The sequence below is a fragment of the Borostomias antarcticus genome (assembly GCF_949987555.1).
Source record: "Borostomias antarcticus genome assembly, chromosome: 6".
Classification (NCBI taxonomy): Eukaryota; Metazoa; Chordata; class Actinopteri; order Stomiiformes; family Stomiidae; genus Borostomias; species Borostomias antarcticus.
The window spans coordinates 13,204,701-13,229,140 of NC_140239.1; the positions used below are offsets into that span (position 1 = coordinate 13,204,701).

Sequence of the window (24,440 nt, forward strand, 5' to 3'; positions counted from 1 at the left end):
AGCACACCAAAATCAAGAAGGACACCAAAATCAACCCGTTGATCTCCACTGCACAAGTAGAGTAGTGGTGAGAGCATTGGACTCCCACCCGGGAGACCGTGGTTGAAGACCCGGTGGGGATGACTTTATGGGACTATACCCTAAACCTCCACATGTTCATCCTTTCACTCCAACCTTTACCCCTTGCCTTATAGATCAGATCCTGTCCCAACCCTTATTCTAACCCCAACCCACACTAGGGACTGGAAGAAGGACACCAAAACCCACCCGCCGATTTCCACTGCACAAGTAGAGTAGTGGTGAGAGCATTGGACTCCCACTCAGGAGACCGGGGTTCCCGGTGGGGATGACTTTATGTTATCATCAGTGTAACTGCTTTAGCCACTGACCGCTACCATTAATGTTATGGAAGCTGCTGCTAGTTGTTGTGAGCTCATGAGCTAACTGGCTATCCCGCTCTCATTGTGCTGGATTAGCATTGGAAGCATTGGAACTGATGTGTCCAGGTGACAAGACCCATCTTAATTTATCAGACATTATTTCATGTCATTTCAATTCACAGCTATTTCAGTGGCATGACTAGCTTCCGTCCTACCAGTCCTGAACAGAAACAAGTCAGCCTCGCACCTAAGCCAGGCTGGACCTGGCCTGGTTTGAGCTCTGCTTGACCTCTGACCCCCCAGGTCACCCAGCGTTTCACGTCTGAGGAGCTGGTGTCTTGGAACCTGCTGACTCGGACCAACAACGACTTTCACTACATCAGCCTGAAGCTGACCCTGGTCTGGGGGCTGGGGGTCTTCATACGTTACTGCATCCTGGCCCCCCTCAGGTGACACTACACACACGCACACACACACTACACACACTACACACACGCGCACACACACTACACACACACTACACACTCTACACACACTACACACACACACTACACACACTACACACACTACACACGCGCACACACACTACACACACTACACACACTACACACACGCGCACACACACTACACACACGTGCACACACACTACACACACAAAGCACACTACACACACTACACACACACGCACACACACTACACACACGCGCACACACACAAAACACACACGCGCACACACACTACACACACACACACAAAACACACTACACACACACTACACACACGCGCACACACACAAAACACACTACACACACGCGCACACACACAAAACACACTACACACACACTACACACACACTACACACACACTACACACCCTTCACACGTGCACACACAAAAAACACACACGCACACACACTACACACACTACACACACTACACACACACTACACACACGCGTGCGCACACACAAAACACCCACTACACACACTACACACACGCGCACACACAACACACACTACACACACAAAACACACACGCGTGCACACACACAAAACACACACTACACACACGCGCACGCGCACACACACACAACACATGCTACACACACAAAACACACACTACACATACTACACACACGCGCACACACAAAACACACACTACACACACGCACACACACACAAAACACACACTACACACACTACACACACGCGCACACACACAAAACACAGCAAAACGTTTATTGAAACAGAAACGATGGTGCATTAAAACACCCTGCTGATTGGCTAACACACACCAAACATGTCGTTCAACCCGGAAACCATAGCAACATTATTTTACCTCTGTTATCTGAGCCTTCCCAGGCCTTGAGTAAGCCCCTCCTTTCTCCTCCAGGATAACCTTGGCAACCATCGGCCTGACCTGGCTGGTCATAGCGACCTCGGCAGTGGGAGTTCTCCCTGACTGGAGGTATGGTGAGCTGCCCTGATAGGACTAACACATGTGACCTGAACATCAACTAACACGTGACCCCAACATCTAATAACACACGTGACCCGAACATCAACTAACACACGTGACCTGAACATCAACTAACACACATGACCCAAACACCAATTAACACATGTGACCTGAACATCAGCTAACACATGTGACCTGAACATCAACTAACACGTGACCTGAACATCAACTAACACATGTCACATTAACATCAGCTAACACGTGACATGAACATCAGCTAATACGTGACATGAACATGAACTAACAACATGTGACCTGAACATCAACTAACACACGTGACTTGAACATCAACTAACAAACGTGACCTGAACATCAGCTAACACGTGACCTGAACATCAACTGACACACGTGACCTGAACATCAACTAACATATGTAACCTGAACATCAACTAACACATGTGACCTGAACATCAACTAACATATGTCACCTGAACATCAACTAACACATGTGACCTGAATATCAGCTGTGTCCAGTCACAAACCTGCTGTTGCTGTGTATCTTTCTGTTATCATCTCTGTGTGTGTGTGTGTGTGTGTGTGTGTGTGTGTGTGTGTGTGTGTGTGTGTGTGTGTGTGTGTGTGTGTGTGTGTGTGTCCAGGCTGAAGTTCTGGCTTAGTGAGTGGGCTCATATCATGTGCTACAGGATCTGTGCCAGAGGCCTTTCAGCCACCATCCACTACCACAACAGGTACCTGCACTCACGCACACGCACGCGCACACGCACACACTCACACACACACACTCACACACACACACACACGCACACCATCCACTACCACAACAGGTACCTGCACTCACGCACACATACTCACACACACATTCACACACACACACACACACACACACACACACACACACACACACACACACTACCACAACAGGTGATCAGTCAGTCAGCCCTGCACTCACACACTCTGGACAACTCACTGACCTCAACACAATAACCCTATATTGGCCTCCAGTGATGTACTCTACGTTTGCTGAGTGTTTCTGTGTGCATGTGCGTGTGTGTATTTATGTGTGTGTGTGTGTGTGTGTGTGTGTTTTCAGAGAAAACAAGCCCAAAAAAGGAGGAATCTGTGTGGCCAATCACACGTCTCCAATCGACATCGTCATCCTCTGTAACGACGGTTGCTATGCCATGGTGCGTGAGTACAGTGCCAGCTCAAAGATAGCTCCGTTTGTATGTATTAATCACAGACCAACAGCTTGCATTTACTCAAGAGCATAAGGCCCTGTTTACACAACAACACATTTTCCAAAACGGGGAAGTTTTTCTTTTGCGTTTTACAAAACTTCTGCGTTCACACAACAGTATTGTGATAAGGACCTGCGTTCACATGGATCCGCAAAAATGACTGAAAACGCTGTAGTAGACTGTACATGCCAGGCCAGCAGGCAACAGGCTTTGGACATGGCCTACGGAGGTGTTCCTTCCATCTAGGCTCGAGCCATTCACACAGTTGTCCCACCAAAAGCTTGTTCTCCCAGGTCTTTGCCACAAATGTTTTTTGTTTGCGCATGTGTAGGCTATAGGCCTCTGCGATGAACAAAACAGCTGCAATGTAGCCTGCTTATAGCGAGCGAGAGGGCAGTCTACCATAAAGTGTATAGCCTAACCATAATGTAATACATCTAGACTACATGCATTGTGGTTCTTTATATAGCCCAGCCTGCCTATCAATTGTTTCTCAATAAACAGTTATGTAATCCTCTGAGTCTGAATAAGTAGGCTAATAGACCGGCAGCTCTAAATGCCTTCCCAATCAATGAGACGTGGTTTAATTGATGAAAAGGGTAAAACTGAAAAACTTGGAAATAGAAAATAGAAAACTCACATTACTGTCATTAGTCCCAAACAAACAGACTTGCGTAATGTGGAGTCATTGCATTGATCGATGCAGTCCGTTCAAATACGCATCAAAAGATAAAGTAGGCCTATTTAAAATCACCAATTACATCCTCAAATCCAATTCATGCCATAAACATCTTAAAGTAGCCTACAGCCGTAATTCAAAGTAGCAAAGGTGACAAAATAAAGTGAAAGGCTGCCCAGTGGTGGTTGTGCAGTCCCGGACATCTATAGAGCATGCAAATCATGAAAGCCTAAGCTTATAGATAACAAAAAGGTATCGCATACCAAGGTAGTCTTATGAGGTGCCGATCACTTGAAGAACTGGTCATAAAAAATAAGAAAAAGTGTTGCACACTCTGGCTCCATATGTCGTTATTTTATTTGGACGTTTTGGCCAATCAAAGTCAAGTCAATTTAACATGTTAATTAGACCAATCAATTATGCAAAATCAGTAATAAATTAACTCATTAATTTAATTAACAGAAATGAATCATCAACAAAAAAAAGTTTGGCCCAGCAGAACCTGTAGGCTACAGAGAGCAGGAAGCACATAATGAGTAGGTTAAGTCTACCTCAGACAAATTAAAAAAATTTGAACCCATAGCAAAATGAATTGCTATGGACTGTAGGTATTACTATGGTAGAAGACAAGTGCTTAATGGAAACATTGCAAATTATGTCCTCCAATGCAGCTGTAAGCCATCATCAAGAGGCCCAATAGTTTTGAAAATCCAAGAAAGCCACTAGTGGAGCAGATAAATGACGTAATCTTTCAGTTGGTGATACAAGCATGAAAATTGACATGAGCAGTCTCCATGGATCACTTAACAAGAAAATGGTCTGAGCCAACTTGAATTTTCAAGATGGCGGCCATTTTCAAGACGGCGGCCATTTTCAAGATGGCGGGCATTTTCAAGATGGCCGCCATCTCAGTGGAACAATTAAGTGATGTTATTGTTTAGTTGGTGATACAAGCATGACAATTGGCATGAGTAGTCTTCATGGGTCCCTTGACCCATATTGTCCCATCCGCTTGAAATTTCAAGATGGTGACCATTTTTCAAGATGGCCACCACCTAAGTGGAGTAGTTAAGTGATGTAATCATTCAGTTGGTGTTCGAAGCATGAAAATGGGCATGAACAGTCTCCATAGGTCCCCTGACCATAAACTGTTCACAGCCAATTGATATTTCAAGATGGCGGCCATTTTCAAGATGGCCACCACCTTTGTGGAGCAGTTAAGGGGCATAAAATAGTGTTGAGCAGACACGTATTTTTCTACATGCCCAGCATGCAGGGAATGAAGGACACAAATCTGTGATGATCGATGCCACTGACACAGACATTGTAATCATAGCCACTTCTGTTGCCCTCTTTGATGCAACTTGGCCTTGAGAAAATGTGGGTGACTTTCGGCAAAGGAGAGAAGACCAGATGGATCCCAGTACATGAGGTGGTTTCAGCCATAGGAAGAGAGAAAACATGAGAAAACACTTGGTATCCTCTTCTTCCATGCATTCAGTGGTTGTAATCTTGTGTCAGCCTTCCATGGAAAATCAAAGAAGTCTGCCTGTAAAACATGGGACGTGTGTGATGAGGTCTCAAACACATTTGCAAAACTCAGTGAATGCTCCCCTGCAGTGGATGACAGCGACCTGCAAGCTTTGGAGAAATTTGTTGTGCTAATGTATGACAGGTCCTCGTTGGCATGCTGCACCTTGCCCATTGTGATTTTGTGAGTGGAAGCGGAAGTGATGGCGCTGGTGTGTGTGGCTTGCTGTCTGCCGCTGTCAGTTTTGTTTGTGTTTGTACTGATTTTGACAGTTGTCACGAAAAATGTCAAGTCTCTACGGATTTATGATCGGCAAGCGCTTCTGGATATCCAGCTTGCTAGCAGAAATCTTGTCAAGTTTGATCCGGGACAGAAAACTTTTTCTCCGTCGCTACTTGCGGGAATGCCTGCTACCTCTACCGGGCAGCGGCCCCTCCTCCCCGGCGGAGGCGAGCCAGAAGCCGCCGAGGTAAACGCAGCGGCCGACTGGCGAAGCTGAAAGCCTCACTGGTGCTTTGTCCCGGGTCTACTTTGGTCGGATGTGGATCCATCCATCGCTACTGTGTCTTCCGTCGCCCTCTGGAGTCTGTCGGCGCCTGGCTGGTACCTATCACCGGCAGCGAGGAGTGTCATAGGCCTACCCGCCTCTGTTCTCCCCATCTCCGCAGAGGAGGGGCCCCGGACGGTTCGGCACGTTGCGGCTCCCGCAAAGATAGCACTGGTGAATGCTAGATCGCTAGCAAATAAGACCTTTATTTTAAATGACTTCTTCATCACACGCGAATTGGATTTCTTGTGCATCACTGAGACTTGGCAGGGCGTTGGTGAGTCAAGCTCCTTTTCCGAACTCTTGCCGCCTGCCTGTACGTATTTGAATGTTCCGCGGACGACCAGCCGTGGAGGGGGGATTGCGACCGTCTATAAGCAAAACTTTGACTGTAGACAACTGTCTTCGGTCTCATTCTCCAGCTTTGAGCTGAGAAGCTGGGTCGCTCTCGCCCTGTACTGTGTGCGGTGATAAACCGACCTCCGAAATACAACAAGCATTTCATCACTGACTTCTCTGACTTCCTGGCTGAAATAATGCCTAAATATGACCACTTTCTAATTCTGGGAGACATGAACATACATGTGTGCTGTCCCTCCAAGCTGTTGGCTAGAGACTTTTTAAATCTTATTGACTCATTTGATCTTGTGCAGTCGGTGACTGATCCCACACAAGAGCGCGGGCACACACTCGATCTTGTCCTATCTTATGGTCTATCCGTTTTTAACATCGAAGTTTGTGGTGCATTTTTCTCTGATCATATGCCTGTTTTATTTGATGTATCTCTCCAATGTGATATTGACAAACCATCTGCACCGGCCCGTCGTTGCCATATGTTGAACCCTTCCACTGCTCTTCGCTTCTCATCTGCGTTTACCAGCGCTACTCTACCCGGCCCAGTCAGCCCTGTGTGTGTTAACGCGGAGGAGTTAACCTCTCAGTTTGACTCCACCTGTCTGCAAATCCTGGACTCTGTCGCTCCTCTGAAAACCAGACGCTCCAAACCTAAACCCGAGCCCTGGTTGAACGACAGCACACGGGAAGCGCGGCGAAAATGCAGGAGGGCTGAACGTCAGTGGAAAAAGGACAAGCTGCATGTGTCTTTTGACATTCTGAGGGACAGCTGGCGTAGATATCAGCAAATTGTCAAAGTTGAAAAAACGAAACATTTGTCTGATATCATTTTAATCAACTGCCACAAGCCTCAGGTTCTGTTTAAAACTATTAATGACATTCTTGATGTCCCCCAGCCAGTCCGCCTTGAAGCTTCCTCTGAAACATGTGAGCTCTTTATGCAGTTTTTTACTGATAAGGTAGCCAACATCAGAGCCAGCATCTCCACCCCGACACACGACCCCTCTTTTTGTCACCTGCCTGGCTACTTTTAGCCAATTTGAGCCTGTGTCTCTTTCCCAGCTAGAGGAAATAATTTCCATTATGAAGCCCTCAGGCTCCCCCTTAGATGTCCTTCCCCCTCGCCTTGTCAAAGAGGCCAGCAGGGCTATAGGACCAGATGTCCAGAACATTATGAATCCCAGCCTCGCAGGAGATGTACCAGTAAATTTAAACATGCTGTGGTACAACCGCTGATTAAAAAGCCTAACCTGGCTTAGGTCTCTGTCCTTTCCAATTTCAGGCCAATCTCCAAGCTCTCGTTTCTTTTCAAAGTTCTGGAGAAAATTGTACTCCTTCAACTGATGTCGTTTCTGAACACACATGGTATTTTGGAAGTGTTCCAGTCTGGTAATAAAGCGCTGCACAGTACCGAGACTGCACTCCTAAGGATTTTTAATGATATATTTCTGGCTACGGACTCTGGTGACTCTTTTTTTGTACTGTTGGATCTTACTGCCGCTTTCGACACAGTGGATCACAATATTCTGCTCTCCCGCCTGGAGCACTGGGTTGGCATCAAAGGTTCAGCTCTGGAGTTTTTCAGGTCATACCTGTCAGAGAGAAGCTTTTGTGTTAGCCTGGGCGACGCTGTATCGGCCACTGCATCTCTCCCTTGCGGGGTGCCCCAGGGCTCTATTCTTGGACCAATTTTATTTATGTTGTATCAACTCCCCCTAGGATCTATTTTCAGGAAACATGGAGTCTCCTTCCACTGTTATGCAGATGATTGTCAAATCTACCTGCCCTTCAAACAAAACAACCCTGACTCTTTAAAACTGTTGTTGGCATGCCTGGAAGATGTCAAAGCTATGGTTAGCTTTAAACTTTTTATGTTTTAATGACAGTAAAACCGAAGTCATTGTGTTTGGTCCCAGCAATGCCCATGTGTTTCCTCCTGCTGATCTAGGCCCTTTTAAACATTTTGTGAAGCCACTAATTGCCACAAACTGCCACTAATTTAGGGGTGAAAATTGACTGTGACCTAAAGATGGACAAACAAATTAATGCTGTAGTAGGAAAGAGTTTTTTCCAGCCCAGGAGGCTGTCCAAGGTCAAACCTTTTTTATCACGCTGTGTTTTTGAAAATGTAATACATGCTTTTATGACTTCTCGCCTCGATTACTGCAATGCTTTGTATGTTGGTGTCAGTCAGGCCTCTCTCTCTCGCCTGCAGTTAGTCCAGAGCGCTGCCACTCGTCTGCTAACTGGTACACGTAAGCAAGAGCACATTACCCCGGTACTGGCTTCGCTCCACTGGCTTCCTGTGCGTTTTAGGATTGATTTTAAAATTTTGCTGTTTACTTTTAAAGGATTAACATGGTGGTTCAATATAACACTTTCCAGGTATCTTTAGGCAACAACAAAACACATGTGTTTAACTATTTCAGAATTCATCCATACAAATTCTTTTAAAACATGTTTTTAGAGGTCTGAATCTGCCACTCAAAAAGTTCACTCACTCAAAACTGGGCGTGATTCATAACAACTGATTGACAGTTCTCTGAGCAAATGACCAACTGGAATCATTATGATTGACAGGCGTGTGCCCCGTTACCATAGCTACCACCGCTCCGAGCTAAACAACACAAGAGCTAGATCACGCAACAGCCAGATCAATAGCCATTTTTCTAGCTGCTAACCAGGGGCATTTACAAAGTCCTTAATATTATATTAACCCCCAAACATTATAAAGATACACGCTACCTAACAGGCCGTATCCTCGAATTTGCATTAGGCCAATTTGGGAAAAGTACGATAAAAGTATAACAACGACACGTCTCCCCTGCGACAGAGGAAAAGCACCCTGCAGCCGGCCACGCAAGCTTGGAGGCTTGGGCTATTAGACTAGCTTTCAGCCAGCTACGAACAGTATTGACCTAGTTAGTCAAATAATTGCAACTGTGGGTCTTACCAGAAGACAGATCATTTGCGCTGTGAAACCGACATAAAATCCGCATTGTTCACCAGTCTAACGTTATTTATCTTAGTAGGTGTCCAACAAAGCCAGTTGAACACTGAAACGTTACTGTTCTGGGAACATCTGTCAGTTGTGGTGATATAAAGGAATTGAGTGGAATACCACCGCAATAACTGATTATTAGTCAGATCAATTAAATCATTATAGCTTGTTTCATATACAAAGGCAACACAATGTGCGCTTTACAGAAAGGGGGAGAGGATGTAGCCTACATGTAGCCTACTTATCCTACCCCGAATTATGTGGGAGACTGCATGCGTTTGGAGAGATAGCGGGCCGTGCACCACGACTCCGTGAGCGCAGCGGTCATGGGGTATAGCCTACTCCGGAGTCTGGAGACTAACAGGTCATGCAGTCAATAGATCTCGTTTTGAATGTTATTGTAATGCCCTCTGGTTCTAATAGAATATATCTACTGGAGCTGTTTAATCCCAAAATGCGCAATTCTTCCTGAAGTTGGGTCGGATCGAGGTGCTGGGATGATCAACATTATGTGGAGCAGATGCCACAGTGATGATAAGGTTTACACAACTTTCAGAATGTTTTGCAGAATTACAATTATTTAGAGTTGTAAATTATGAAAGGAACATAACTTGACTTAATATCTTCACCTCCACCCACCCTGAAATGTAGTCATAATTTTAGCACAATAGCCTCTATATGCGCATCACAACGCTGCAATACAAGACCTTAGGACAAACGATTCAGTACACAGCAGGTGTGTTTGATCAGGTTCAAATGTGAGAATAAATAAATGACAAATACCCGCACGGGTACTGTAGGACTACGTCTTTATTTTCCGAGGTAATTGTTGCGCATACAACATGACATTAAATTAAGACATAGGCTACTTTCTCATAAAACAGGGCGGTGTTGTAACATTTATAATATCATTAGGTGACATTGGCTGCAACCTGTCCTCCAGGACCGGCACACCTCCAGAGCCCTGAAGCGCGGGACCTGGACCTCCCGAGTCCCAGTATTGGAAATGTAGTGATCTGGCTACAAGAAAAGGGGACAAATTATAAAAGCGATTAGTAATAGCATCGATATTTTGCATATGCAAAACAGCATAAATTACAACAATAGGCTATTTATCAGTAAGTCTAAATTATATCGAATTAAGTTTGAGCGAGATATAATCGGGAGATTCTTGTGGAGACAAACTGACTTATATCCACCTTTGACTTCGTAACTTTGCCTATTGTATTGGCCTATACAACAAAGCACGCTCACAACAGTTATGGTAGGCTATCGCTTCGGAAACCTTACAGCACAGTTTGCACCTGGTGCAAGTAGATTTGATGCCAGGGAAGAGTACAGTATGGTGCGCTGTGTTTCTGCCATTGCACTGGAGGGCTAACGTTACCAAAAGCAAATGCATTGAGAGCTAACGTTAGCATGCTAGGATAATTAACACAGCTAGCTGACATTCCAAACATTAGGCTAGCTAACGTCAACATGCTGGATAAAGACAGATAGCTAGCTGGATCAGACAGCTTTTTAAAAACTGTTGCCAATTACAGCTAACGTTATGGTTCGTTTATCTAACATTAGCTAGGTTGGCTACTAATCAGACACGATCATGGTAAAAACTTCCCAATTTGTATGACAACCACAAATACAATTAGGCCTATAAAATGTACAAATTATATTAAAATAAGAGGTGGTCATCATTGAGACTGCAACTATTCAATTGTTCTCAAGATGAGAAAAGGTTCAGAACTACCTTACCGTGTTCGATAGATGGTGAAACGGCGCAGACAGGTTTCTGTTGGAGGCGGGTGCAGGGGAGTGGAGGAGGGTTTTTCAAACTTTAGGGTGACGTCAACAATGGGAAAAACGTCACGAATTCGGAGTATTTTTACCCCGAGTCAAATTGGACTGAAAATGTTACGCTTCCAGTTTCTCAAAAACGACAAAACGGATATATTTAATGTTTTTATTGTGTTTCTTCAATGTCCTATTGTGCAAATAGCACGTTCAAACTCAAAAAAAGTGAAAATCACCATGTTAATCCTTTAAGTGCCTAAATGGCTTGGCACCCATCTACCTCTCAGAACTACTGGAACCCTATGCTCCTTCAAGGTCCCTCAGGTCCTCTGATCAGCTTCTCCTGGTTGTCTCCAAATCCAGGCTGAAGCTCAGGGGGGATCGGGCTTTTGCAGTGGCAGCCCCTAAGCTCTGGAACGAGCTGCCTCTGCATGTTAGACAGGCCCCCACTCTGCAGGTGTTTAAATCACGCCTCAAAACACACTTATATTCTTTTGCGTTTTCCTGACATGGCCTAAGAGACTTGTCCTTTTTCATGTGACATACTGCGTATGTTTTACTATGTGCTCTTTGTGTGTTATTGTTGTTTGACTTGTACAGCACTTTGGTCAACTTTGTTGTTTTTAAATGTGCTCTATAAATAAAGTGGTATAGTATGGTATGTCACAACTGTAAATGAGGCTAGGCTTGACCTCTTTGCCAGAAAGCAAAGACCATATAACCTGATCCCACCAACTCAAGCAGCACTCAAAGAGCATGCCAAACGTGCATCTTATGAGGCTGGATACGTGTGGGGACAGGCATTGAAGCGACAGCCACAAATGCCAAGCCCATCCGACTGGGGATGGATAAAACAAGATGAGGGATGGAAAATCTTTTGGACTTCTCTTCCACCTATTGCAGAGAATTGTTGGGAGTGTGTTCTGACATGTTCTGACTTATTTTCTGAAGGTTTTTTTTTTTCACGTGTTCTGACATGTTCCAAGGTGCTCTGATGTGTTTTCAGATCTGTTTCTGATGTGTTCTGACGTGCTTTGACATGTTTCTGATGTGTTCTGGCGTGCTGTTGACATGTTTCTGATGTGTTCTGACGTGCTTTGACATGTTTCTAATGTGTTCTGACATGCTGTTGACATGTTTCTAATGTGTTCTGACATGCTGTTGTGTTGAAGAAGTTTTGATCTTAAGTCAAAAAAGGATTTGCCAAGGTTCGCACAAAAAGGTTCAGTCAGATTTATTAAAAAAACAATACGATTGCAAAAGGACCTCAGGATAAATCACAGAGTGATTCATCAGAATAGAAGTGAGTTCAAAGCTCGTCTGGCGCAGCCTTATATGTGCTCAATACAAGGATGTGACGCTATCAGAGATTTGGTTGGCTAACCCATCTATACACGTCATAATAAGGTGACAGACATCAAACAGTGGTCGAGGGATACAGAGAAAACGCGGTACACTTTGAATATAGACAAAGGAACAATGGTCTAGGTCAGGACGGGAAGTTTGAGGTGTGAGGCCTTCCCGTCCTGGTGAGGATATCAGAACAGGGGTGTCTGTCCTTACAAAGAAATGGGGAAGACAGAGGTTCAGGAGGTGTTTGGAATTACAAAAGAGAGAGAGAACAAAGGTTTAAAAAGTGTTTGGAATAGCAAAAGGCAGGGGACTGGATCAATAGGTTTTAAGAACAAAAGCTGAGATCTGAAAAGTCTTGAGGCCAGTTGTAAATTCTATGACAGTTGACATGTTTCTGATGTGTTCTGACATGCAGTTGACATGTTTCTGATGTGTTCTGTTGTGCTGTTGATATGTTTCTGATGTGTTCTGACGTGCTGTTGACATGTTTCTAATGTGTTCTGGCTGCTGTTGAAATGTTTCTAATGTGTTCTAACGTGCTGTTGATATGTTTCTGATGTGTTCTGACATGCTGTTGACATGTTTCTGATGTGTTCTGACGTGCTGTTGACATGTTTCTGATGTGTTCTGACATGCTGTTGACATGTTTCTGATGTGTTCTGACATGCTGTTGACATGTTTCTGATGTGTTCTGATGTGCTGTTGATATGTTTCTGATGTGTTCTGACGTGCTGTTGACATGTTTCTAATGTGTTCTGGCTGCTGTTGACATGTTTGTAATGTGTTCTAACGTGCTGTTGACATGTTTCTGATGTGTTCTAACGTGCTGTTGACATGTTTCTGATGTGTTCTGCCGTGTTGGGCCCAGGTGGGCCAGGTGCACGGTGGTCTGATGGGCGTGGTCCAGAGGGCCATGGTGCGGTCCTGTCCCCATGTCTGGTTCGAGAGAGCTGAGATGAAAGATCGCAACCTGGTGTCCAAGAGGTGAGCCTACAGGAGCAGCACTCACCCAGCGGTCTGCTTCCCTCCTCTCCCCAGACCATGGGGGATGTTGTTGTGGGTCTGTGTGAGGAGGTGGTCAGGAGCTGTCCTCAGTCATGCTGCCGCTCGCTCTTCTAATCTCTGGCTTGGATCCTCTGACTTAAGGTGTCTGCAAACTGCCTCAACCAACACCAACGTTGGATTGGTGTGCCATGTTTGTTGGTGACTGTCGGCGTTGGTTGGATGCACTTTTTTGGGAAGTTGGAAGTTAGTTGGCATTGGTTGAGGCAGTGTGCAGGCATCTTAACAAACACAATTGAACACCTCCCATGAACACCACTGTACACCACAAAAAAGCATCACCCCAGTGGGCGGAGTTTATACTGAGGAGTGAGTTTAACCATTTCAGCTCGGCCACAACTGCATGGCTCTTACCATAAACTGCATACCATATTTCCCCACCGTCTGTATGGCCCTGGTAATCCCCCTGGGTGGAATTAGACGGCTCAGACGAGCCCAGGCACAGCGTCTCCACCGCCCGATCAAAGCATCGGTGTTCAGCTACAGTTTCCCATCATGCTCCACTCAGGTTCTCATGTATGACAGAGTGCTGAAGGTGTTGAGTGTAACAGACCCAGGTTCTCATGTATGGCAGGGTGCTGAAAGTGTTGAGTGTAACAGACCCCGGTTCTCATGTATGACAGAGTGCTGAAGGTGTTGAGTTTAACAAACCCAGGTCCAAATACTATTTTCAATCCTTTGAGTTACGTTTGCCTGAATCTCTGCCAGGAGTGTCAGCTGGGGTGGGAGGTGCGTTTGGTTCTGTTGTGCCGACTAAAACAGTCAAGCACAGATAAGTAATTCAAAGGGTCTCAAATAGCATTTCAACCCAGGTCTGGTATGAAGATCCTGATACAAACCTCTAGTTTCAGTCAGCTCGTAACTCTTCAGTCCTGGCCTGTGTCCCAAGGTTGAAGGATCACGTCAGCGACCAGACCAAGCTCCCCATCCTCATTTTCCCGGAGGGTGAGTGTTGTCATGGTGATCTATGTCTGTGTGTATCTGCATGGCTCGGATTCTGATGTTTACAGTACAGTAGCTTACCAGTACTTCCTGTAGAAGTCACTTCCTGCATAGGTTTAGGATGTGGGCATTTTTGTGTTCTCCAAATTATTTATTTATTTATAATACATTTTTCAATATTGTGTTGTGGATTTGGGCATCTGTACACTGTTCCTAGACATGCCTAGATAGACAAACTACTGTACTCACTATAACGGCAGCATTACTACACACCGACACAGTCTGTGGACGCAAAGGCGCGTTGTTGTCGTTACAACTCGCCAACCATGACTATCTCTGATCTTCACCTGCAGGGACCTGCATCAACAACACGTCCGTCATGATGTTTAAGAAGGGCAGCTTTGAGATAGGAGGGACTATCTACCCGGTGGCCATTAAGGTGAGACTGCAGTACTACAAAGCTGGTGTATGACAGAGCTGGTGTATGAGACAGTCCCTCCAGAAACCGCAGGCAAAAATCCTTGATTATGTGGGCAAAAATCCTTGATTATGCAGGCAGAAATCCTTGATTATGCAATGGAATATGTGGGGTTTTTATGTGATTTTATGCGTTGAAAATGCGGGGATTTTCTGAAGTTGCGGGAACTTGCGAATATTCGAGAATATGCGAAAAATGCAAGAACCTGTCCTGTATTTTCGTGCACACCACACTCTGATGCATATAGCCTACACTACATCTTCACATGCTTGGAATGATACGAAAAATAACAAAACCATAGCCTATGCGAGAGCGCCTAGACCATAGACCGCTGCCTTAAAAGGCAGCCCATTGGAACTTATAAACAACCCCCGATGTCTGGTCTCCCCGATGTCTGGTCTCTGTGGTCGTCCAGGTCATTTGCTATTTCCAAGTTTATCAGACCAAACATTTTGCCCATGTCTATGATCTGATGTTTATTGATTTGATCTTAATATAATCGATGCAGCTGTGCTTTAGCCTACTCTCATTGGCTATTTATTTCCTTCATTCATGATGAGAATAGCAGAGGACTTTGAACTTGATGCATTAAACATAAATTGATGCAATTCACTAGAATGCAGGAAATGAGATGTCTGACACTCATAATCTCATGGGGGAGGACCACCAGACCCCTGCTTGATTTGTGTTCCGTGAGCATGGGACTGCTGGCATTCCGTGAGCATGGGACTGCTGGCAAGGTGTCCCTTATTTTTCCCCCATTGAAGGTGGCAACCCTACAAACGAGGTGAAAAACATTAAAACTTGAAGCAGAAAAGTGCGGAAAGTATGAAATCAAGCGAGCCTCGCATATTCCACTTTTTTTGCGCGGAGTTCAGTGATTATCGCGGTGAAAATGCGCTCTTTCTAAAATGATCTGACCCTTGCATAATCTGCGCCATTTGCCTGATTATGCAATGAATTATGCGATCGCATAATCACGTTTTTCTGGAGGGATTGATGAGAGCTGGTCTATGACAGAGCTGGTGTATGACAGAGCTGGTGTCTGAGAGCTGGTGTATGACAGAGCTGGTGTATGAGAGCTGGTGTATGACAGAGCTGGTGTATGACAGAGCTGGTGTATGACAGAGCTGGTGTATGAGAGCTGGTGTATGAGAGCTTGTGTATGACAGCTGGTGTATAACAGAGCTGGTGTATGACAAAGCTGGTGTATGAGAGCTGGTGTATGTAATGTACCTGTTGAGTATCCGTAGTTCTGACGTAGGTCGTATAGTACGTGCCCCGGAAATTCAGATTAAAACACACACGAGTGTTACCTCGTTGTCTGTCTCCATTCTTATAAAATATATCACATGGTGTCAGAATAAACTTTGAATGGCAGCACAGTTACAGCCACCAACCAGTCTCAGTTTAGAAGGGAATCTAGCGGAGAATTGGAAAGTCTGGATCCAGAAACTCGACTTGTTCTTGATTGCTAGCAGTATCGCCGAAAGAGATGAGAAGATACAGTGGGCCACGTTCCTGCACGTCGCGGGAGAGGAGGCGATCAAGGTCTACAATACTTTCACCTTTACTGATGGCGAGAATGGGAAAATGGACGCACTAAAGGCACAATTTAAACAGTATTGTGAGCCAAGAAAAAACCTACCTTACATTTGCCACGGATTCTTCACAAAAGCGCAGGGTCAAGCTCAAAGTATTACCGCCTACGTCACTGATCTCAAGAACAAGGCGAAAGATGTGGTTTGGTGAGTTGCGTGAATCTCTCGTGCGGGACAGAATTGTATCTGGCATCAGAGACGATCAACTAAGACCTAGGTTACTGAGAGAGGCAGACCTCACATTGAGTGGAGCTATAGAAATCAGCCGTACCAGATAAATCTCCAATAACCAGCTGAAAGTACTCAACGAGGAAGTTGAAGTGCACAAAGTAACAGTGAAGGACAAACAAATTTGACAAGAGTAAAGCAAAAACTCAGGATGAACGCAAAATGGATGTTATTTACTGTAACAGATGTGGTTACAAACATCCATCCATCTTCATCCGCTTATCCGGGGTCGGGTCGCGGAGGCAGCAGTTCCAGCAGGGGGCACCAGATATCTCTTTCCCTGGCAGCATCAACCAGCTCTGCCTGGGGAATCTTTAGCCGCTCCCAGGCCACCTAGTCCTGGGTCTACCCCGCGGCCTCCTCCCAGCCGAACACACCTGGAACACCTCCCTAGAGAGGTGCACAGGAGGCATACTCACTAGATGCCCGAACCACCTCAACTGGCTCCTTTCGACGCAAAGGAGCAGCGGCTCTACTCCGAGTCTCTCCCGGATGACTGAACTTCTCACCCGTTCTCTCAGGGAGACCCCAGACACCCTCCGGAGAAAATTAATTTTGGCCGCTTGTATCCGTTACAAACATGAACAAAGAAAATGCCCAGCTTACGGTCAATCATGCAAAGCATATCAGAAGAAGAACCACTTTGCCAAAATGTGTAAAACCATTCAAAGCAATCTGAATAAGGTGCATGCAGTTGAACAAGATGAAGAAGATGAGAATAATGTTTTTTGTTTCAATAGAAGTAGAAATGACCGAAAAAATGACACAAGTAAATGCTGTAAGTAAAAAAAAAGATGGATGATGACAGACAAAAATGGGCTGAGAAGCTGAACATAAACCATAAAAGTGTGAAATTCAAACTAGACACTGGTGCAGAATGCAAAGTCATGTCAGCTAAAGTCAAGTACAAAGCACTTGAACTGAGAGAAAGACTGAAAAAATCCACCTGCAAAATACTTACCTATTCTGGCCACACGATGTCACCGGTGGGACGGAAATCCATCAACTGTGTTTACAAAGGACAAAGACACAAGGTTGACTTCCAGATCGATGAGGATGCTCCAGCCATACTGGGTCGAGCTGCATGTCAAAAACTAGGCATGGTCAAGAGAGTCTACGATGTCACAACAACAACAAAAGAAGACATCCTAGAAGAATATGAGGATCTGTTAAGTGGCTTGGGTTGCATTCCTGGGCAACACCACATAAACATCGACAACACAGTCTTACTGGTCTACAGAATGGAACGGATGCGAGTGATAGCCAAACAGGAAGAACCGACAGACTGGGTCAGTAGCATGGTGACCGTGCTCAAGCCAAACAAAATAAGGATATGCATCGATCCACAAGACCTGAACAGAGCGATCAAGCGCGAGCACTATCCGCTGCTCACAGTCAAAGAGGTTGTCGCAAACATGCCAAAAGCAAGGGTATTCTCCGTCCTTGATGCAAACCAGGGGTTCTGGCAGGTAAAGCTAGACGACGAAAGCTCTGCACGTTCAACACATCCATAGGAAGATACAGGTTCCAGCGTCTGCCCTTTGGCATCTCGTCTGCGTCTGAAGTGTTCCAGAGAGCTGTCGTCCAGATGATTGAAGGCCTGCAGGGCGTCGTCAATGTCTTCGACGATCTTCTGGTCTGGGGAGAAACAGTGGAAGAATGGTAAATGGACTGCACTTATATAGCGCTTTTCCACCTTAGCGGCACTCAAAGCGCTTTACAATGGCCTCTCATTCACCCATTCACACACCAATGGCAGTCATGCAAGGCGCTAACCTGCTCATTGGGATCAATTTGGGGTTAGGTGTCTTGCTCAAGGAAACTTCGACATGTGGACAGTCGGAGCTGGGATTCAAACCACTGACCCTTCGATCACCGAACGACCCGCTCTACCAACTGAGCTACAGCCGCCCCGAGAACATGAACATGATCAACGACTCATCAACCTACTGCAGAGAGTCAGAAAGTACAACCTCAAACTGAACAGAACAAAATGCAAAATCAGAACAACAGAGCAGCGTTTCCGCTGGTAAGGTTTTGCTGTGGCGCACCGCCACGGCAAGATCCTTGCCGCCACACCAAACATTTGATACAAAAAACAATAATACAAATTAGGCTATACTGTATATATAAAAGTCTTAAATTAAACTTCTTAAACTTTCTAAATATTTCTGCCTAAATGCGCTTTCAAAACCACTGTCATGCCAACATTAGGACTATTTATTTTCAATAACACTAAGAGCCTATAGGCCGCGCGCTCTGTGCCGCTCCATGCTGCTCCTTGCTGAGGTGATCAGAAGACTCGACGCGTGAAGGGATTTTTTCTTCAGTGAGCGGCATGAGGTTACAACGAAAGATAGGTAGGCTATTGCTGCTCAAATATTACCATAGTGTTAACCAGTGAATTGGGCCAAACACTGGTGCTGGCACCTAGGCCTACTCCTCAAAATGCCTAGCCTACTGTCTAAAATACATTTATGTTAGTAATCTAAGTGCCGTTATAGCTACAGTTAGACGGACCAACAGATCCTGCCCATCTCAAGTACGTTGGCAAAGCCTTTGGTTTTATAATTCCCTGATGGCAACTAGCGGATCCTATAACCATATATATCAATACAGGTATATTATATATACATGTATATACATACATTTCAGATAGACATATTTTTGATTTTTGAAGACGAAAAGAGAGGAGAATGATGAGACCAGTCAGGTAGGCTAGGTTATTGCTGGCTAGCCATGATTCACATCGGGGGGAACAAGGAACAAGGCACACTACCTGTAGGCTAACAGTTTTGCCCGCTTCCCAGGGACCAGTAAACTCTGTTTGGACAAGAGGAATGCCTCATGCAGTCGTCTGATCGGACAAGTAAAAAATGAATATGATAAATTGGCCTTGTGTTGCTAACGTTACGTAACGTTATCTGAAAATACAGTTTGAGCCGAAGCGGAGCCTGCTCCATTTGAGCTACGCGCTGCTGTCTGTCAGTCAGTCAGCCCTTCAAGCGATTGAGCGTTGTCAAGGAGACATACACCACAGGCGCGAGTAGGTTTTGCAACTTTCGTGCGAGTACAGCGCTGCCTGATTGTGCGACGGTCTTTTTGGCTGGCTGAACTAACACTAGCTTGCATTAATGTTCCTCCAGCCACCTTAAAAAATGCCAATCAAAATAACAGAAAAAGCAACTAATTATTTAGGCATGTTTAAAGACTAGCTTACCTTTAAAAAAAATCTACAGCTGCTGTTATAATGGTAACCTATAATACATCTGTCTATATACCATATGATTTATTAAGTGCCTGTGTGGGTTTACTGTTTTATCCCGTCCAGTTACATGTCATTAATTACATTTTAAGCTCTAGGACTTAACCAGCCTTACGAGATAAGTTAGGCCATCTTTATAGGCCTACTCTTCAGTTAATTGCTTTTTTACGCTGTAGGACGGAACGCTCAGTGAGATGAGAGCTTTTCGCTGCGAGGTTCGTTCGGAGCGATCCCTCTGTACGGTGGCTTGTCACTGGCAGTGGTTTACACCCACTTAGTTTCCTAAACAGGAAATCTGCAGCTAAGATTTAGGTTTGCTCTTTTGGTCTAACTCACTGTTCAGCCGTTTTGCACTGTATGTGTTCAATGTGAACCTATTCTTGCCTCCCTGTTAACTGTACACTAAAGGTCCTAAAATCCAAATCCTTATAGCCACGGCTTCTCACTCCGAAGACGTGTTCACAATAGGTAGGATATCCGTAGATCAGAGTTTCCTATTTGTTAGGTCAAAACTGTCTATATCCCTCACACTGAGAGGTGACAGAATTCCCAAATTCCTATTGCCTCCAACCCGAGTATACCCCCTGACTATGCTTGGAAAAGGTTTATTGGACTTTATCACTCTGTTTCCAACTAAAAAACCTTCGGTTCCGCCTAATTGGGGGCTGTAACGGGCCTACAAGATACCACCAACTAAGTTGTCGTATTGTGTCGTTTCTGACCAGTGGTTGCCTTATGTTTTCCTAAGAATCCGTATAGATACAGCAAACCTTGTCTTTCTTGTCAATACCCCCTTTAGCTCTGTGAGCCCAGGTTTCATAACACCAGAGTCAAACGAGTTGGTCGGATTCTGCTCTAAACAAGTAGGTTATACTTTCACTTTCTAGAGCTGAATCTGAGGATTGTTGCCTGTCGGCCACTTTTCCTATGTCCAGACTTCTAGAAGCGTAAATAGGACCAGTTCGCACTTACCCCTTCTAGATGTTTAGCCAATGCCGGAGAGGAGGCAGTTCTTTGAAGAAATGGATTGTCCCAAAAAGCTCTTCAAAGATTATGAAATTAATTCAAAAAAAGATGCAAAGTTTTGCCAACACAGAGTACAGAAATCACAAGTGATTGGTACAAAGGATTGACCTCCCCCTCTCTCTCCCTATCCTAAGCTAACATTCAGTATTTATACTATTCTAAACAGTCTGAGCCCACGCAGTTTGTGGTCAGATAAAACCATACCTACGTCAATTATTACAACATAAAATTCCAACATACATCCGATTAACACATCTATTACCAAATTTGGGAGGAAAGAACTTCCTTATAAGGTATACATTTCCTTCATACCACCTGCGTACCTACGTTTGTGAAACCATGTCCGTGCGTCACTCACGCCACACATACATATTCAACCTCCCTGCCCCGTCTACCTACGTTTGTGAAACCAGGCCTGCGTATGTAAGTACGTCAACCACGCCATACATGCGTATGTGACCTTCCTACCACCTATATACCTACGTCAATCAGACCAGATAGATAGACAGTCAAGAGTTCATCGAAACCACCTAAATGCGTCACTCATAGTTGTCACCTGCAAGAGAAGAAAAACTCCCCTCCTGCATAAGACACACTTCCGTCACTTGCAAGAGAAAAATCCCCCTGTCGCATAGTTCCACAGGAAACACCATATTTAGAAGCTACAGTATGCAGGCAGAAAGACAGACAGAGACAGAGACACGAGATGAAATCCCCAGGTACCCCAAGGTCAAAATGGACTGTGAATGGCCACTCGTTCAAGGCAGAGGCAGGGATTGTGGTAGGAGAGGACAGGACTGTGGCACAGGCACAGAGTGGAGGCACAGATTAGAGAGAAGAGGAGATAGAGGTTGTTGAGAGGAGCGCAAGAGAGGAGAGAGGAGAAGGAAGGGGACAGGAGAGAGGAACAAGGGAGGAAGAAGGACGGTCTCCGATCCCCCGCTTTGGTTTTGAAATCACTCTTTTTTTCACACACCACCACGCCAAGAGATCAGTTCCACAGGAAACACTGAACAGAGATCAAGTACCTGAAGACAAAGCGGGACTGTTGAGGTTCATGGGCATGATCCAGTACCTCGGCAAGTTCATTCCCAACCTATCAGACATCAGTGCTCCACTCAGAAAGCTCCTAGAAGATAACACAGTGTGGCACTGGGAAGACGAACAAAGAAAAGCTTCGAAAAGCTAAAAGAAAGCCTGACAAACGCACCAACCCTGAAATTCTATGACATGAAGGAACCGCTGACACTATCAGCCGATGCCAGCTCAGAGGGAATGGGAGCCCTCATACTCTAAGACAACAGACCAGTGGCATATGGATCCCGAGCTCTAACAGACTGTCAGCGTAGATACGCACAAATTGAAAAGGAACTGCTAGCCATTGTCTATGGATGTGAAAAGTTCCATCAGTACATATATGGCAGAGAGGTACACGTCGAGAGTGATCATAAACCACTCGAAAGCATATTCAAGAAGCCACTTCACCAAGCTCCACCAAGTCTTCAGAGGATGCTGTTGAGGCTGCAAAAGTACAGTCTCAAAGTCTCATACAAGCCAGGCAAAGAGATGCACATCGCTGATGATCTGAGTCGTGCTTACCTCAACGAAGAAACCGAAAACCTACTGGAAGAGGAGTTGGAAGTCAACTGGATCACTCCTAAGCTACCCATCTCGGAGGAGAAACTACAATCTCTCAGGAAAGCAACACTGGAAGATCCGGAAATGCAACTGCTGACAGAGACAACAATGAAAGGATGGCCAAGTGAGAGATCAGCTGTGGCAAAAGAAAAACAGGCTTACTGGTCATTCAACGAAGAAATCAACTACTCATCAGGCTTGCTGTTCAAGGCAGCAAAGCTGATTGTACCAAATCAGCTACGACAGGAGATGTTGGTGAAGATCCACAAATCACACTGGGGGATCACCAAATGCAAGGAAAGAGGCAGGGACATTCCCTACTGGCCAGGCATGGCATCTCAAATAGAGGACATTGTGTCTCAGTGTGCTATCTGCAATGAGAATAAGAACAGCAACCCCAGAGAACCATTAGTCTCACATCCACTACCTGGACGACCTTGGGCTAAGGTAGGAACTGACCTCTTCCACTTCAATAGCACAGAGTACTTACGATGTGTAGACTACTTCTCCAAATACCCCGAGATCACAAAGCTGAACGACACTACAAGCTGTGGTGTCATCACTGCACTGAAGTCCACATTCACGAGACATGGCATTCCTGACGTGGTCGTTTCCGATAATGGTCCACAGTATGCATGTGCTGAGTTCAAACACTTCGCAGAGACCTGTGAGTTTCAACACACTAGTTCCAGTCCTGGGCATGCTCAGTCGAATGGACAAGCTGAGAGAACTTTACAAACGTTCAAGAGCCTACTCAAGAAAGCAGAGGACCCGTATATCGCTCTTCTTGATTACCGCAACACTCCACTAGATGGTGTGGGGTTCTCTCTGGCTCAATTACTTATGGGTCGTCGTCTGAAGTCAAAGTTGCCTACCTCCACCACACTGCTCACTCCAGAAAGCAAGATAGACATCCAGGACAGACTGAAAGAAAGGCAACAGAAACAGAAAAGCTACTTCGTGAGTGTGAGTGTGAGTCCAAAACAGGTCACACCAGAAAGACTTTCTCCTAAGTCACAGTCCTACACCACACGTTCTGGAAGACATGTCTACCTACCTGCTAGATACAAGGACTGAATGTTAAATGTTTACAAGCAGAGCTTTAAGCCTGAGTTCAAAACAAAAAGAAACCAGGCCCGGTCCAGCCTGGCTTATGTGCGTGGCTGGCTTGTTTCTGTTCAGGACTGGTAGGACGGAAGCTACTCATGCCACTGAAATAACTGTGAATTGAAATGACATGAAGTGATGTCTGATAAATTAAGATGGGTCTTGTCGCCTGGACACATCAGTTCCAATGCTTCCAATGCTAATCCAGCACAATAAGAGCGGGATAGCCAGTTAGCTCATGAGCTCACAACAACTAGCAGCAGCTTCCATAACATTAATGGTAGCGGTCAGTGGCTAAAGCAGTTACACTGATGATTCCTGTAACATTAGCTATTTTGCTGCAATTGGTTCAACTTCTGTTTCTGGACAAAGGTAAGGGATAAACCCAGATAACACAAGGCTAGCGGACCTACAGTGGGTCCCTGATGGATGAGTTGCGGACCTCTGGCGGAATATAACACAAGGCTAGCGGACCTACAGCGGGTCCCTGATGGATGCTCCACCACCTTTCCACCAGTAGTTAATTGTCTATATCCTAGGCCCATTGGCCGTGGGGTCCGTGGCATGGTGGCGAGACTCCGTCCCCTCGCGTCAGAGCGGTTCAGGTGTAGTGCAGTTACTTCCAGGCAATCTCCATACACCCACTGGTGAAAACCGTGTGTCTCTAGCCCGCTCAGGGGCTGAGTTGTGGAGTTCATGGCATGGATAGTGGCGTGGTGGCGAGACTCCGCCCGCTTGGGT

At 45.3% G+C, this 24,440-nt stretch overlaps 1 protein-coding gene across 1 annotated transcript in view; it reads left to right on the forward strand.

Annotated features, from left to right (window-relative positions):
* agpat9l (1-acylglycerol-3-phosphate O-acyltransferase 9, like) overlaps positions 1-24,440 on the forward strand; it is a 63,550-nt gene that overhangs the window by 34,425 nt on the left and 4,685 nt on the right. The window contains exons 5-11 of the mRNA XM_084439273.1: positions 684-829; positions 1,772-1,846; positions 2,497-2,586; positions 2,949-3,042; positions 13,221-13,336; positions 14,304-14,359; positions 14,710-14,795. Coding sequence (XP_084295399.1) covers positions 684-829; positions 1,772-1,846; positions 2,497-2,586; positions 2,949-3,042; positions 13,221-13,336; positions 14,304-14,359; positions 14,710-14,795 — 663 coding nt within the window. The remainder of the gene's footprint in view (positions 1-683; positions 830-1,771; positions 1,847-2,496; positions 2,587-2,948; positions 3,043-13,220; positions 13,337-14,303; positions 14,360-14,709; positions 14,796-24,440) is intronic.